The sequence below is a fragment of the Aythya ferina genome (assembly GCF_964211825.1).
Source record: "Aythya ferina genome assembly, chromosome: 15".
NCBI lineage: Eukaryota > Metazoa > Chordata > Aves > Anseriformes > Anatidae > Aythya > Aythya ferina.
The window spans coordinates 251961-267306 of NC_140314.1; the positions used below are offsets into that span (position 1 = coordinate 251961).

The 15346-nt window shown below is 39.9% G+C and overlaps 1 protein-coding gene across 6 annotated transcripts; it reads right to left on the reverse strand.

Annotated features, from left to right (window-relative positions):
- Nucleotides 1–702: 702 nt before the first annotated feature.
- Nucleotides 703–15314, reverse strand: IL4R (interleukin 4 receptor). 6 transcript variants are annotated; one of them, XM_084537298.1, is made up of 10 exons: nucleotides 15175–15314; nucleotides 11401–11514; nucleotides 8125–8260; nucleotides 7076–7227; nucleotides 5884–6038; nucleotides 5331–5487; nucleotides 4444–4543; nucleotides 3770–3839; nucleotides 3556–3632; nucleotides 703–3439 (listed from the first exon to the last, which is right to left on the reverse strand). In XM_084537298.1, exons 2-10 carry the CDS (start codon nucleotides 11471–11473, stop codon nucleotides 1288–1290), a joined length of 3072 nt encoding a protein of 1023 aa, XP_084393424.1. In that variant the 5' UTR covers nucleotides 11474–11514; nucleotides 15175–15314; the 3' UTR covers nucleotides 703–1287. The 6 variants fall into 6 exon arrangements, with proteins under 6 accessions (XP_084393424.1, XP_084393427.1, XP_084393426.1 ...); XM_084537301.1 differs by lacking the exon at nucleotides 15175–15314 and adding an exon at nucleotides 8623–8741; XM_084537300.1 differs by lacking the exon at nucleotides 15175–15314 and adding an exon at nucleotides 10952–11056.
- Between the last annotated feature and the right edge of the window lie 32 nt (nucleotides 15315–15346).

Genomic DNA, 15346 nt, shown 5'->3' on the forward strand with positions numbered 1-15346 from the left:
TGTATTTTCAATTAAAAACAATATTAACATGTTCATCAGCACCATAGTGGGCTATAAATCAGTGCCTACACAAGAGTTAATATTGCATCTGAATACAGGCACTTCACTGCAACCCTCCTTCCAGGGCTTACGTACCATTTTTTTCCGTTGTAAAATTGATGCATGAATACCTCTACTGCTGGGCCAACCTGAAACATCAGAAGAGTTGCAGGATGAAAGTTTTACAAGACACGTCAAATGAGTTTCTGTGCAGCATCCACAAATCCACTCTTAGCACTACTCTTTCCATCTTTGTTCATGAATGTTAATACTAATAGGGGTTTCTAAATAACGAGAACATATGTATGTATGTTTATACACATAAAATTACTTAACTGTTTTGTGCCACTGCCAACATACTAGTGAAGAATTTACAATACCAAACTACATGATAACGCCCTAGAAAAGTTCAGTCATGAGCAAAACTTCTGGAACTATTATCTAAGAAGAAGTATATGCTATTTTATAGCTGCAAGCATAAGTTCCATTCTGACTGGACAAAACCAAGAAGCTGAAAAAACACTCCACGAACTTAGGGAGTCTGATTGTAAACTGGATAAACTTTCTGGGAAAACAGGTTAGAGATGCCTCATTCCATTTACAGCTGTGTAAGTATGAAACAACTGCTTACTTCTAAAGTAAGAGGCTGATCATCAATAACAATTTCTTAAGCCCAAATGACAGTAATCTTTATTTCAGATCTTGATTAAAGAAGTATAAAAACATATACCACATGCTGGTGCCAGGAACACAGAAACACCCCCTGCACCCCCTCCAATAAACAAATAACGGAAGGTATGCAATTCCACCAATGCAAGGCAGTCACTTCCCCTTTGACTTGCACGTACTTCCCACTTCCAGGTCAGCAACTTCCATATCATCTTTTGTGCTTCCCAAACAACATACAGACCCATAGCAGTAACCAACCCCAGGAGCTGCGCCAAATAAGAACTCATAGTTTATGCAGCTCCTGCTCACTTTTAAGGAATGATCATAGCCAGATAAACTTCAGCTCTGTGCTTTCCTGACAGAGCTGTAGCTACGTTAGGTGCTAGCCCCTGCTGTCCCCCAATGGCCCGCCTCACATACCAGCTGCCACCTTTGCAGCAAGTATGTGTTACAACCCAGTGAATCCACATTTGTACTGTAGTAGCCCTCACTTTAGGCAAAATTGGTCAAATAAGCACCATTTCAATTTGCCACACAGTTTATTTCCAAAGGCTGGTGTGGTTCTCTTGGCAAATATGACTAGGCTACCTTCATGTAACAGTTGTCCTCTTGGGCAAGAGCATGTAAAAGTTTAATTCTTTTCTCATTCTTCCGGATGTTTTCCCTCAATAATTCTGCTGGTCTTTTTTTAACTGCAGGTGCCAGTCTACAACCCTCAGTGTGAACAGTGAGACAATCAGAAGGGCAGTGGTTATCCATACAAAGAGGAGCTGACAGCTTGTCTGAGACCAAGAGCCCCAGTGGCTCTGCAGATTTTAAGTTCAGCTCAATGCTGCCTAGTGATTCTTCTGACAAATTAGCTGTTGAGCCACACCTTCTGCTTCCTACCTGTTTTTTTTCCCTTTCATTTCCAAACTTCCTCAAATGGTTATGTGTGGGGCACAGGACAGTATTTAGCTTGTTACTGCTGTCCTCTTGCATTCCTTTACCATTACAGTTATAGCCATTAAAGCTTGTTCCCTTTAGAGTTCTTTCTCTGTTGTTAAAATCTTGACAGTTCACCTCTAACAAATGCAACAGCTGTTTACCTCTGCTGGCATTTTCATCTTTGCTATCACTTGGCAGCTCGTTAGAGCACACACTACTGTGTGTGATATTCTCACTAGAGGTTACACCTGGGACAATGCCACAATCTGTACAATTGCCCTGTACAATCAAACATACATGGTCATCTATCTTCTGGTCAGATTCATGGATTATGGTATCTGGCGGTGTTTCTCTCAGGTTGTTGTACAACACATGAATGAAGGGCTCATACAATGACTTAGAAATCATTTCACTGTCATTGTCAAAGTATGTACCATTACATTTAACTGCAGTATCAAGAGGTTGATAACCAGACGGTTGAGGTCCAACAGGGCAAGAAAGCATGTTGGCTGTCTTTTGAACATTTTGATACGCTACTTGCTTATGTATTTCCTCCTCTGGTAGGAAAGCTGAAACTCCATCATTTGCACGTGTGGAGAAAGATGGAGAATCAGTATGTTCTGAACAGGTGTTTTGAAAATCAAGCTCATTGCAGGGAGATCTGCAGTTGGTATAACATGACTGATTGCTAGGGGGTCGATAAACTTGATCTCTGCAGCAAAGCTCTGGTGTCTCTGAAAGTTGGGTCAAAGGCAGTGAGGAACACACATTTTCAAAATGCATGGTCAAGCTACTGTTTGCCATAGACTGAGACATTACGGTATCAAAGCTCTTGTATGCAGAGCTACTTGGCTCCCCAGGTGGAGACACAAGGGTGTCAAAGCTCTTGTATGCAGAGCTACTTGGCTCCCCAGGTGGAGACACAAGGGTGTCAAAGCTCTTGTATGCAGAATTACTTGGCTCCCCAGGTAGAGACACAAGGGTGTTAAAGCTCTTGTATGCAGAATTACTTGGCTCCCCAGGTGGAGACACAAGGGTGTCAAAGCTCTTGTATGCAGGGTTGCTTATTCTGTCTTTGTTGGTCACAAAGGCTAGTTTATTTGGAGATTCCTCCATCAGGACAGATGAGTTACGCTGACTTTCAGAACTGCACGGAAAAAGGCTTTGATGAAGCATATGGGGAGAATCTCTTGCATCCAGAGAAGCAGAATTTGTGCTGGAGCTCTGATAGCCAGATTCAAAGGATTCTTCTGATTCTACTGACTTCTTGCTGGTTATACTGCAATTGTACTCATCTTGAGAGGCTCTGGTGAAAGGGGAAACTCTATGAAAAATACCGTATGTCTGCTGACTCTGGGCTGTGCTTTCTGTAGGACTTCGCTGAGACTCATTTTTTGACTCAAGTTTCTCAAAGGTTTTATTTTCACTTGTGATGACATCTGGGTCTTTATCATCTTTCATGTTGTTTTCATCTTCCAAGAGCTCAATGAACATGTTAGCTAGTGCATCGTTGTGTTCGTTGTGCTCCCTGAAAGCACTGACACTGGTCTCACAAGACTCAAACATGGTGATCTGGTCATGAGTTTCTTCCTGGCTCTCAGCTTCAATGTCTGTTAAACATTCACAGATTTCTATAGACTCTTCAATGAGAATTGTCTCAGGGGTTAAAACTGCACTACTGCCTTTTGGAAACCATTCTCCAGTCTTGTTACGGCAACTGCAAGATTTCTCAGCGTTTCTGATGTTATCTTTTCCCTTGAAATTTTGGCTTGACAAACTTTGAGACAGACAGGTTTTGCAAATTCTATTTTTGGAAATCAAAAGGAAAGGACAGTTAATGTTTATGTAATAGGAAAACATTTCATGCCGTAAAGTGGAGGTGTGTCCCTCCCCCTCCCCCTTCTGGTTAATGTTACTTACATTTGTTTTTCCATATGACTCTGCTTTATGTCATGGAAAGGGAACTTAATTTCATCGATGTAGCACAAGACTGAAAGCTAATAAGAACAGAAATGAGTTTTAGAACACAAGAACTGTATTTCGTATTTCATGTACAAGCCAGCCAAGAGCATTTATTACATATTCTATTTCTGGTGATCAGGAAAAGGTATTTTTTGCAAAGCCCGTAAGTTACCTTGACATTTTTTACGACCAGATGGCTCTTTGCTGGATTTGGGATTTGATCCCACCATTCTTTCTTCACTCTGCAAGGCAAGAATTAAAATTGTTTGCTTTAACTAAATCTTGGTTTGATCAGTGTACACTTCTCTCTTCTGTTCTTCTCTCCCTCTTAGCCATCTGCACTGCAGAAACAGGAAGTGCTTGTTCCGTATATCTCCAAATGCTGCTTTTTCATTAACCTAGTACAAAGATGTTTATGCTCTGTGCGTGACTGCTCTGCACAACCACAGTCATATGTTTTTCTAATTACGTTTAAAATGCTGTGTGAGACAGATAGGATCCGACTTTCACATTATCAGTATTTCTTTTCATTTTTTTCCAGTGATATTTAACCATCATTACTGGAACTGCAGCAAAGACTGAGTGTGAAACTGACAGACCTATAAATGCAACTTGTTTTGGATACTCTAACAAGCCATTCTAGTAAGATTAGTAGAAAATATTCAATTTTCTTTTCACAAAATGACAGTACAACTGATTTATGTTTGCTCATAGAGTCTGAGATAAACGTGCTGAGGAAAAGTAAGTCATTAGATTCCTGTACTACTAGACATTCAACTAAGCAATGGCAATACTGATATCTGTGCAAACTGCTGGTCTATAAAACCTGTGAACATTGATACATACTTGGTAAAACAGAAATAACAAGTTACAGCTACTGCCATGATCAGGATGCAAGATATAGGAACAGCCATCTGCAGAATGTCTTCAGATGTTACTTGATAATCTGTTAAATAAAAATATATATTTATGTCTATATGTGCATATAAACATAAGTACTGACAACATGAATTCTGGTGTTCTTCTTTTGCATATTAAAGCAATGCTACTTTAGAGGATGTAAAATTAACCCATAGCAGATAAACAGAACATATGCAGCTACCAGTGGCAATAGTATGTGTCATGTCTGAAAGGTCAATGCAGGTACTTCAGTCAGTTACTGTTGGTGATTAAGGAACTGGGAGACTACATGAATTGTGAAACCATTTGTCAGCTCTCTGAGACAAACCTGCCACATAGTTTCTGGAATGGCATTATCATCTCTGCTGTAGTGCAGCTATGCTTCTTACCCTCACTGTTCTTCAGTTTGTTGTTTTTTTTTCTTTTAAAAAGTCAGCCCTCTAATGGTTAAAGTATTGCTTAATTTCCTAAGTATCTGTTGTTCATTTATACCCACTTGTGTAAACATTGCTTTTTAGTTTAAACATGACTTCTTTCCTGCTGCCTACTTCATGAAATATGCAAAGAGAACAAATACATTCCCTTTCAGCCTTCTTTTCCACAAGACTGAAGGATCCAACTTGGTCTTCTCTTCCTCAGTTTCCCCAAGAGCCGCTTTTTTGCATTGAGTCTCCTTGGAAGCCTTTACAGATTGATCCACAATATATTCAAACGGATGAAGATAATAATTCTGTAACTCTCCTCTGGTAATTAAAAGGCAGTGGCATATATACAACAGGGTTTATAAAACTGTACTATCCTTTTATCAAGCTGCTATTTGCTACAATACCTACCACAGTGAAATTCAACTCTGTCACTCCAGTCACTCCAGTAGGCTGGGTAGTCTGTATACTTGCACCGTACACTTGCAATGTAATCATAGCCTCTCTGCAAGGAGCTTGCAGTAATTTCAAAGCTCTTTGCCTGGTAGTTAATTGATTTTATAGAAACCTGAAAAGAAAGTAAGGAAGTTCACTGATTTCTTTATAGGAAGAAGGGTTAGTGGAAGTAGTTAGATACCAATTGCATCATAAGTTTTCCTGATGTCTAAAAAGAAAATTAAGTTTGGGTAACAGAAGTACTGTATTTTAAATCTCTTCCCTGTCTAATGTAATCACCAGACACTTTGGGGTACTAGTCAGAAGAATTTCAGTCCCTTAAAGTTCAGTTTGAACCACCTTTAGGGAATGTGATCAGTAGCAAGTGTGCTCAGGAACATTCCTTTTCTGACCCTTACACCATTAGTCATGACATGGTTTCAAAGTCCTTCAAGACTTCTTTTAAAAAAAGACTTTTTAACCCTTGAAGCTCCAGAGATAGAAAATGAAGAGACTGGCTTTCTCTTACCTCTCCTGGGTGCTGTTTGCTCCAATATTTTATTTCAAAGATGACTGGCTGTCCAGAGAGCATGGATTGAGGGGTGTAGCTCTCCTCCCAGCTCAGATTGAAATTACCATTTTCAGCTTTCTCAATGGCAAGATTTCTGGGGGCCCTTGGCTTAACTGTATATTAAAAAAAAAAAAAGAAAAAAGAAAAAAAAAAAAACACACAAGGAGAACAAGGCAATGAGACAGCACTGACGGAAAGAAGCAGAGATAAAGATATTCACCAGAGACCAGAATCTCAGTCTTTCCATTTTAGACCTTTTCACTACACTATAGTGCAAGGATATAGAAGCCAAGACAGAGCAACTGCATGGTCTTTGTTAACAGGCATTGAATATTCAAGCTGGCTGAACAAACTTCAAGTCCTATTTTTGGTGCACTGGATGCAGCTTTCAACCTGCAGAAATTATAACAACTTGTACCCTCACAACAACACGCTGTGCTGTAGGGTAGGCAGAGAGCTTAGGACCACTTTGCAGCCAGACTGTCCTGGCTACCTGAGTCTTAGATGCAGGTTCCTGCTTATTCTGCTGAGGAGCAGCAGTGACATTGGATAGGAAAGGAACCAGCTCACTGCTGTAGATCAATGCCCACCCAAGGTACGTGGAAGACTTCTGAGTGTTTGAGATGACAGTGTTATGAACACACACTGGTTTAAACAAACCAGGTGCTGACAGAGATAAACTGTATTTATGCTCTGTCACGTGAAAGAGCAGTCATTCACCTTTTACCATGGTTTGTTGTAATCCAACAATTACTGCAAAAAGCTCTGTTCATGGGCATGATTCAACTAGCATGAAAAATTAGAGGATGACAGAGAATGGAAGAATTTGAGTAGGGATAGTCTAGTGTCCTCTTCATCCCTGAATTCTACAGCCACTAGTGAAATGCACAAAATACACTGTTAAGTCCACAAACTGTGGATGGCTGGCAGCTGAGAGGAATAATCATTCTGCTTGCCCCATTACTTATATTGTTTCCTTTAGAATCTTGTCCAGGATCAGGTATCTACACCAAATGGAGTTTTAATTCAAGCCAGCATGACACTTAACATCTAATAAGGAAAAACCATTCCGGTGTCATTAATGAGGAGTTAGCTAAGATTGCAAAGCCTGAAACGAGATATCCTGGTGACAAAATAAACAATGTCTTACCAACCAGGGCTGGTCTAACACTGTAATTCCACATATCAGTCCCATTGAACTGTAAAGCTAGAACATAGGTGAGGCCTGATACAAAATAATCGGGATATATTGTACAAGTGCATGTGAAACTCTCTTTTCCATTCTCAGGGACACACACGTTTCTGAAAAACAGGCAGAAAATGATATGATTGTTTATGCAGTGTGGCACAGTATTTCTTCAAAATGTGGAATCAAGCTTATCAATGTGTAGAGCCAATCAAATCTGAAACAAGCAAGCTCAAATTCAGTTCCCAGAAGCACTCTGTCCAAACAAATCCAAAACAAAAATTTACCCCTCCACACAGCCTCCAGATGACCAAATACCTCTTGGCTACCCAGATACCTCTTGGCTACCTATTGGTATTGCACTAATGAAAAGCTAAGAACTGATCCCGAGCAGAAAAATTAGCACTAAAAGCAACCTTCACTACGCTTTAACCTCCAAAGGAGTGGACTGATGCTCTGCTAGTACAGGAACAGTTTTATTGCAGTGCAAATCAAGGTATTGGGAAGTCTCAATGGAGAAATCATACTGCTCCCCTCTATGGAGAGGACTAGGAAAGTCCTGATGTATGTTCCTCTGTAGAAGATGACAAGAATACTGCCTTGGCTGTAGAGCAGTGCAAACGGTGTGTTCATGAATACCAAGTTACACTGTATACAGAAATATTCACTGATGTTCCAAGGGAGACTTCATTTTACACAGGCTACAGCCTGGTAAATCATTTAAAGTTTCTCATGAAGTGAAGGTTTAGTAAACTTATGAGAGCCCTACAACTCCTACAAGCAGTACTTGACCAACCCTCTGTACCAAGAACACAGAGGTCTGTCAAAGACTAGCCCACTGAACAGAGCACACTGTTAATTGCAACAAAACATTTCCCTCCTTGCAAGGAGGATAGTCCTGACTATATTTAGTTGCAGGCACTCATAGCAGAGTAAAGAAATCAAAGCTGATAGCGGCTGTAGGGTATTTAATGTTCCAACGGTAAAGAAGGTAAACCCTATTAAACACTCACTGGGAAGATAAAATTTCCTCCATGTAGTAGAGCAGGTATTCTTTGGAGCAGTTTGTCTGTGCAGGCACCTTCCAGTCACAAACGAGCTCTTTTGCAAAGTCACTAAAGCATCCAAATTCTTGTATGTGTCCTGTAGCTGTAAGTAGGGAGAAGTAGCACACAATAAGAAGCAAGAAAATCCAAGGAATAAGTTGAACTAAGCATAAACATTAGTTCTCCCTCTAAACAGAAGCATAAAGCCCCTATAAAGGAAGTAAGCAATTTTTTCATGTTCTGTGTAAAATGGAAAGAGATGCATGTTACCAAGTATCTCCACCTTTCTGGAGACAACGTCTTTGAGAGCGAGGTTCTAATGAATGCCAAGTTTTAATTATGCAAACTCTAAACCACCAAATTTTTATCATAAAAGAGCATCAGCCTATCTTTTATACACAAAAGGTTCAAAAGCCAAAAATGCAGATAATTAACAGATTTAGACCAAAACCACTGCCTACACACCTGAATTTGTGCTTTATCCACAACTGTTTTAAGCTTCCCAAGTGCATACCCTCTGTCTCCCTGGAACAGTTCCCCATTGCAGATCTAATTCCTTCTTTCCTGCTGTACATCAAAATTCCCTATAAAAATTCAGAATGGCTTTGGTTGATTTTTATAATTCTATCAACTGTTATTTTTCTGAGTTTCTTTAGGGATGCTGCTAGAAGTTTTCTTGTGGCAGTTATATAAAGGACACATAGAGACATGATTTCATTTCTCTATGGTATGTAAATAATTTTGCTTATACAGCCTGGCACATCACCAACTCTCCATTCTTGTCATTTACATTGCAAATTCAAGATTAGTTGACAACAATTCACATCCTGTAATGTTCTTCAGCCACTGCAGTTTCAAAGATGACTTCTTCCCAGTGGGTTCCAGTGGGAATAATCTGTTCCAGATTATTCCTCTGAAAGTTTTTGTTCTCATAAATACCTAATTTCATTCTTATTCTTACACTTCTAATTTTCTGTTGTCCTGAATTTTCTCATGCAAATTCTGCACACTCTGATTTAGTACAGTATCTGCAAATGCAACATACATGATGGCCAACTCTCTATTAGTGGGTATAGTGATACATTACATACCACTGTATCTACCACCAGACCACGCAGTACTTCAGTAAAAACTTGACTCAAACACTTAATTGTTTAGTACTGCTAATGGGTGGCTTTTTATCCTCATTCAAACCCATATATCACTTTCATTTGCCTTCCTAGAAGGCCTCCCATAAAACTTCATTAACAAGCAGTCCTGGATCACTGGAGTAAGCTCAATAATCTTAGTGAAGCTCACTTATGAAAATGAGGATGTATGGCAACACCAAGGAACCATTCTAAAGTTTGGTGAAAATCATAACCTAAATTGCCTACTATACTGACTGGTTGCAAACCTAGAACTGACTGCAGCTCATGGTTTCATCATCATTCAAATATTTAGAAAATGTTTTTCTTTAGTTACTATGGCTAGATAATTATCTTGTAGATAAGAACTATCACTCATATCCTTTCTGGATGGCAGCACCACGTTTAGTTCCCTTTTGTTCTGAATGGTCCATGGTTCTTCAAAAACGAAACAAAAACCAAACAACCCCAAATCATCAGAATATCAACAAGTTAAAGATTAAACTTCTATAATATCATGAGAGACACAGTGCTCATTTATTTTAATAGAACCATTACCTGTTTACCTTGTTACTGTTGTTTATATGTTGCTGTCCTTTTTATTTTTATTGTTCACTTCATGATGGGCTTTTAAAAGATGAATTTCATTAATTTCCAATGTATTAATCATCTTACGATTTCAAGAGTACTGGAATTAAATGAAGCTGTTCCTGCTGTTAAGCTAGCAATTTTATCTTGCCTTTCAGCATCCTCATGTCTTTCTAGGACTCTGACTTATTTTCTGTATTCTTTTCCTGTGATCTTTTCCCTTTTTTCAACCCTGATACAATACATTAGTTTTTTTTTTTAAACCTCATACATTCGAGAATTTTGTTTTGAAACCCCATACAGTAAAGAATTTGTTTTCAGTTCATGTAGTTAGAAAAGGGAATTGAAATGCTGGATTTCTTTTTTAATCCTCAACTAGAGTAACATAATAAAGAAACTTGAAACATGTAGTTACCTAGTGGAAAAAAATATGTAAAATTAAACCTTGATAATTTACAGAAAAACTGGGATTACCTAAATCAGATGACATAGAAATTATGCTCCTGCAAACCTTTACTCTTCTTATTAATCAAAATTACAAGATTCCCTGCAGTATACTAGGGCCATATGGCTAAGAAATCTTTTTTTTTTTTTTTTTGACGGTCTATTATTATTATTATTATTTTACTATTTTGGTTTTTAAGAACAGCCAACCAAAACCAAACCGTAACCTTCCCCCCCATAGACTACTGTGGAATAACTTAAAAGCTAGATGTAAGATGCATTTTTCAGAGAATGAAGATGCATTGTCAGAAAATATGATTTTATATTTCTAACTTCTTTTTATAATGAAATATCTTTAAAAGATACCAGCAAAATGCACGTTCAGATCCTTCGAGTTGAACTGTATCATATAACCATCATCTAAGAAGCAGCACTAAAACATGATGCAGCTAAACATCTTGCCAGACCAAATGAAAGGCGTAGTGACGGAAGATCAGACGGAAGTCATCTGGCCCCGTGTACAGGCAGAAATCAGTATACATACTGTCTGAAAGCAAATGCCTTCCAAATCCATTCAAATCCAGCCAACTCAGTTTTCTGATTCAGCATTTTTGCACACTTTGGAGAACACATACTGGCAGATGCCTTTTGACAGTAGATCTACAGGCTCCTGTTCTTGTTCATGAGCATAGCTTCCTGCAGGTCTATTACTGGTTAGTCCACATGGCACACAGTGGCAGCTATAAAAATGAACAAATTTGAGACTAACGTTTTCTACTCTTATGAGATTTCTACAGAGATGTTACTGGTTTATTGTTGAGCATCCTATTTGCAGCATGGTGCCCAGTATAGATTAGACAATGTGCAAGTACAGAGGTGTCTTTTCAAACCTCGGTTTCTCCTTCTTGCAAATTCTTTTTTTCTTCTTGCCCACATGGAAAAGGCCAATAAATGAAGAGATCTAAGACATATTTTGTATTAGTTAATTAATCGCAATAGTGTTGCCTGCTAGTTATTCCTAGTCATGAGAAAAAGATGTTGGAAAAAACTTTAATAAAGTAACTTAAAACATTAATAAATATACCTTCACTTGTTGCATACGAAAACAAAAGGATCCACAGGGTATGCAGTACAGCACGTAGAAGTCTTGCCATCATTGACACTAGCCAGGCTCAGAAGGTCACGCTGTGCTGAAATTCTGCCAACAAAAGACATTATTAAAAGCTCACATCAGTGTCCCAAGTAGTGTAAGGATGCAGTTTGTCCTGCTAGATGTTAGGATTCAGATCTCCTGGAGTGCCCAATCCCTTTAAAGGCTGTTCAACAAGATGTGTAGCAGAGTAAGAACAACACAAATGAGCTAGATGACTTCTTTGTAAAATTTTAATTACAGAGGATACTAGATTGACTTCAGCAGTGGGCCTACTTATTTCAGCTACTAGAAAAGGAACATTTCTAGTATGCAACATATTTAAAGAGTAAGCCCTAGACCAAAGTATCAGCATGCCTCTGGAGCCCTGTGATTCCTCTCAGATAACTGGAAGAATTGAAGAGCAAGGTGTGTCTGATCTATTAATTGTAATACAATTTCCTCAAGTCCTATCTCCAGTACCGTAGTTAGTTAGAGAAAAAGTTCTGAGCAAAGACCTCTAAGTTTTGCTTCAACAGAATGCAGATTCGTTAAAACAGTGAATAATTAGAAGCTGTAAAACATATATCATCATATAAGACCATGAGCACAACTTCAGAGAAGGAAAGTTATGCAGCTTTTATATATTAGAATTCTTGGAGCATAGTGAAGTTGAGCTTTAATTCAGCTACAGTAGTAGGACAGCCCTTGACACTTATAACAGATTTGAGTTTCACCAGCACACAAGACACAAGGAATTGGCAACAGATCAGAAACTCTGCTGTGGCATAACCTTGTTAAGTAATTAGCTTTGGAAAAGTTTAATAACCTTGTGGAAGTATGCGTATGAGCACTGTATACATAAGATTGTGTAGCCTCAAAGGCATGCTACCAAAGCCATATTCCCTCAAACAACTCGTCTCAAAGCAAGAAGCAAGATTCTCGCAACTAGCAAGATTCTCAAGCTCAGCTACTGCATATTTGTTGCCAATTAGAATGAACACAAGATAGGCAAGAGCTCGACCTTCCAGCTGAGTAAGGGACAGAAATATCACTTTTTTTTTTTTTTACAGAAAGAACAACAGACCTTTGATTTATATAGATTTATTTATTAATAAAACTGATGAGAACTGTAGCAAAAGAATCTTAATTTCTTCAACGTTCTTAACAACACTACCGCTTCTAGTATAGTAAATCATGACTTCAGCATGTCAGATTCAGCTCCAAGATAATTAACTCATATCCCAACTCGCAGTGCTCATCAGAAAAAGGCATGTCCCCTGACACTATTTCCATTCTCACATGCATGATTAGCCATACTTTAAAATAAGCTTCCAAAGATTAAACATGGAAGATGTCAATCTCAGAGGTAAAGGGATGCGAACTCTGAGTGAAAATCAAAGACCAGAATGGAAACTTCTTTGTGATCTTATCTGCAGTAGTTACTACTTATCGAGAAATACAGGACATACTTTAAAAATGCATTTCTCATGAACACTCAAGAGCTAAGCTGTACACATTTGGAAATAGACAAAACATGGCTGAGCACAGTAGAACATAAATGCTTTTTCTGCTGCTCAGAGAAAAAGGGCAAACCGCTCCAGCACACAACACTCTTTCCCCTTTTTTTTCCTGGTGTTCACAAGAGAGGAAGTATTTGCTTTTCGGTCCATTGTTAGGTAATAGTGTCCCATGACTGGAGTTCCAAGAAACTCATAAAACTTTGGCAAAGAATCCTGTATCGCATAAGCGCATGTGAATCAGCGGATGACAGAGAAAAAAATATCTCCCTCATAGGAAAAATGTTCTGCATGTGCTGATAAAAAAATTGAGTTAATCCATAGTTCTAATGAAACAACAAACTTTTTATTTGTTTGTTTTAAAAAGACAAGAGTTGTGGACTATAATCTAAACATAAGAGAAGATGAAAAAAATGACAACAGCTTTCATGTCTGCTGGCTCTTAAGTTTTTCTTTATATCTGATGATAAACATTAATGAGGAATATACAACACACAGAGAATACTAAGTTCACAGCAAACCTAGCAATCTCAATATGTACGAGGAAATAAAGTGTAAATGACAGAAGTGACTTTCCTAAAAACTATGAAAGAAATCTTTATCAGGGCTGGAAGCAGCCCTGTTTATTGGCCCAAGTTACATGCTCAGATCGTTGCTCATTCCTGTCTATCGGGAAGAAATAATGTGATTGAAAAGATTCCATTTAGTATCAAGAAAAATTGTAACACCTGTAATGGACTTCTAAATAAATTAGGGTCCTACTTCATCTACAGGCATAATTTGCAAAACAGTTATGTTCAAAGTGTAACTCATGCCCAGAACATAGATGATAGTCATTTCTACCTCAGACTGCTTAATTCACCTTTGCTGCTATTGTAGAGGTAAAGGACAACTCCCTGTTTTAAAACTGGACTTTTTAAAAATTAAATTGAAGTCCAGCTCAACTTGTTCTTTCTGATTTAAAGCATTGGCTACAACTGCAAACTAAAATGAGATAAGCATTAAAAAACAAAGCAAAAGCAAAGCAGAAGTTCATCAACTGATTTTGTATCGAAATTTGAAAAGAAGTTGGGGAATCATTTCTCATTACTGCTGCTTTTAATTATTTCTTTCTCCAAGTGATGATACAAAATGTAAGACCTGCAGGAACATAACTCACAATACCTACTCTTTGACACTCAGTAAGACTGTTAGAGGCAACCACATAAAGAACATGTGTATTGAAAAAGAGTAGGTGCCTCAAAGTGGATTTTCAAAAGAACTTGGAAGTTGGAGTCCAGTATGCTGCATTGAGGAGGAGGTGTAGATGAACAGTTAGACTAGGCTCTCTTTAGAGAGCTCGAGATGACAAAAGACAGCAAAGGGCACAACAACACGTCATTTCAGCCTGTAACGAATGCAGTACTTTCTCATGACTTGATGAGCTACAAATCATAGTTTGCAAGCAACTTCAGATGTTTTCCCATTTATAACAGACAGAAACTACAGGGATCACTGAGAACGGACACCTTGACAAAAACACCAGAGACAAAAGCGCCTAATGAGAATTGCTCGCTCCCAGTCCTACATCTCTGACTCTGGTTCCGAGTCTTCATCGTGAATTGCTATTAAGTTCTCTCTGAGAATCCGTATGTGCTGGGAATAGATTTTAAAGAATGAAACCTGAGATTCAGGAGCAGCTCACCATCGGCTCAGAGCAAGCTTACTGGGACAGATTCTCAGATCGAAGTAAACGTGTCCCGGCTACTGAGGTTTCTGCTACAGTAAGAGCCCTTGGGCCTCCTGTAGCAGGTCTTCCAGCAGAAAGGAGTCTTCTAGGAATTTTACCGGTTTTATCCTGAAAATCAGTTGCTTCAGAAGTGTTTGAATTAAGCAGTCTCAGTAAGAAGTATTCCTGCCAATGCCGGTTTTAACGACACACGAACCGTAGCGGCTTTCCGGCCGGGCCCAGGGAGGAAGCGGCCGATTCCCTCCCACCCCCCCGCCCCGGGCCGCACCCCGCGGGCCCGGCCGGCTCCCGCGAGGCTCCCGCGAGGCCCGCGGGCCCAGGGCTCGTCCGGCGGCGGCGCGCCCGCTGCTTCCTGCCGCGCCCCTCGCAGCCCGGCGGCCGCTCGGCACCGGCCGGCCCGGCAGCAGGGACCGAGCGGCCGCTCGAGGCGAACCGCAGGCGGCCAGCTCCCGCCGCGGCCGGGCCCGCCGCTGTACTTGCCTGGTCCGGCGCACGGCCGGGGCGGCGCGGCGCTCCCCGCGCCCGGCTGTCACTCTGCCGGCCCGGAGCCCTCCCCTGCGGCCGCGTCGCGTCCCGTCCCGTCCCGCTGGCTGCGCTCGCCTCCGCAGCCTCCCACTGCCCCCGCCGGGCGCGGGCGGCGAGCGCACGCGGC

Bases quoted from the DNA above. Each gene is read 5' to 3' on its own strand.
- IL4R (XM_084537298.1), bottom strand. From the start codon at position 11,473: ATGATGGCAAGACTTCTACGTGCTGTACTGCATACCCTGTGGATCCTT. The intron at 4,544-5,330 runs GTAGGTATTGTA...TTTATTTAACAG, and splicing joins CAGAGTTGAATTTCACTGTG to ATTATCAAGTAACATCTGAA. The intron at 3,440-3,555 runs GTAAGTAACATT...TTCCAAAAATAG, and splicing joins AGTCATATGGAAAAACAAAT to AATTTGCAAAACCTGTCTGT.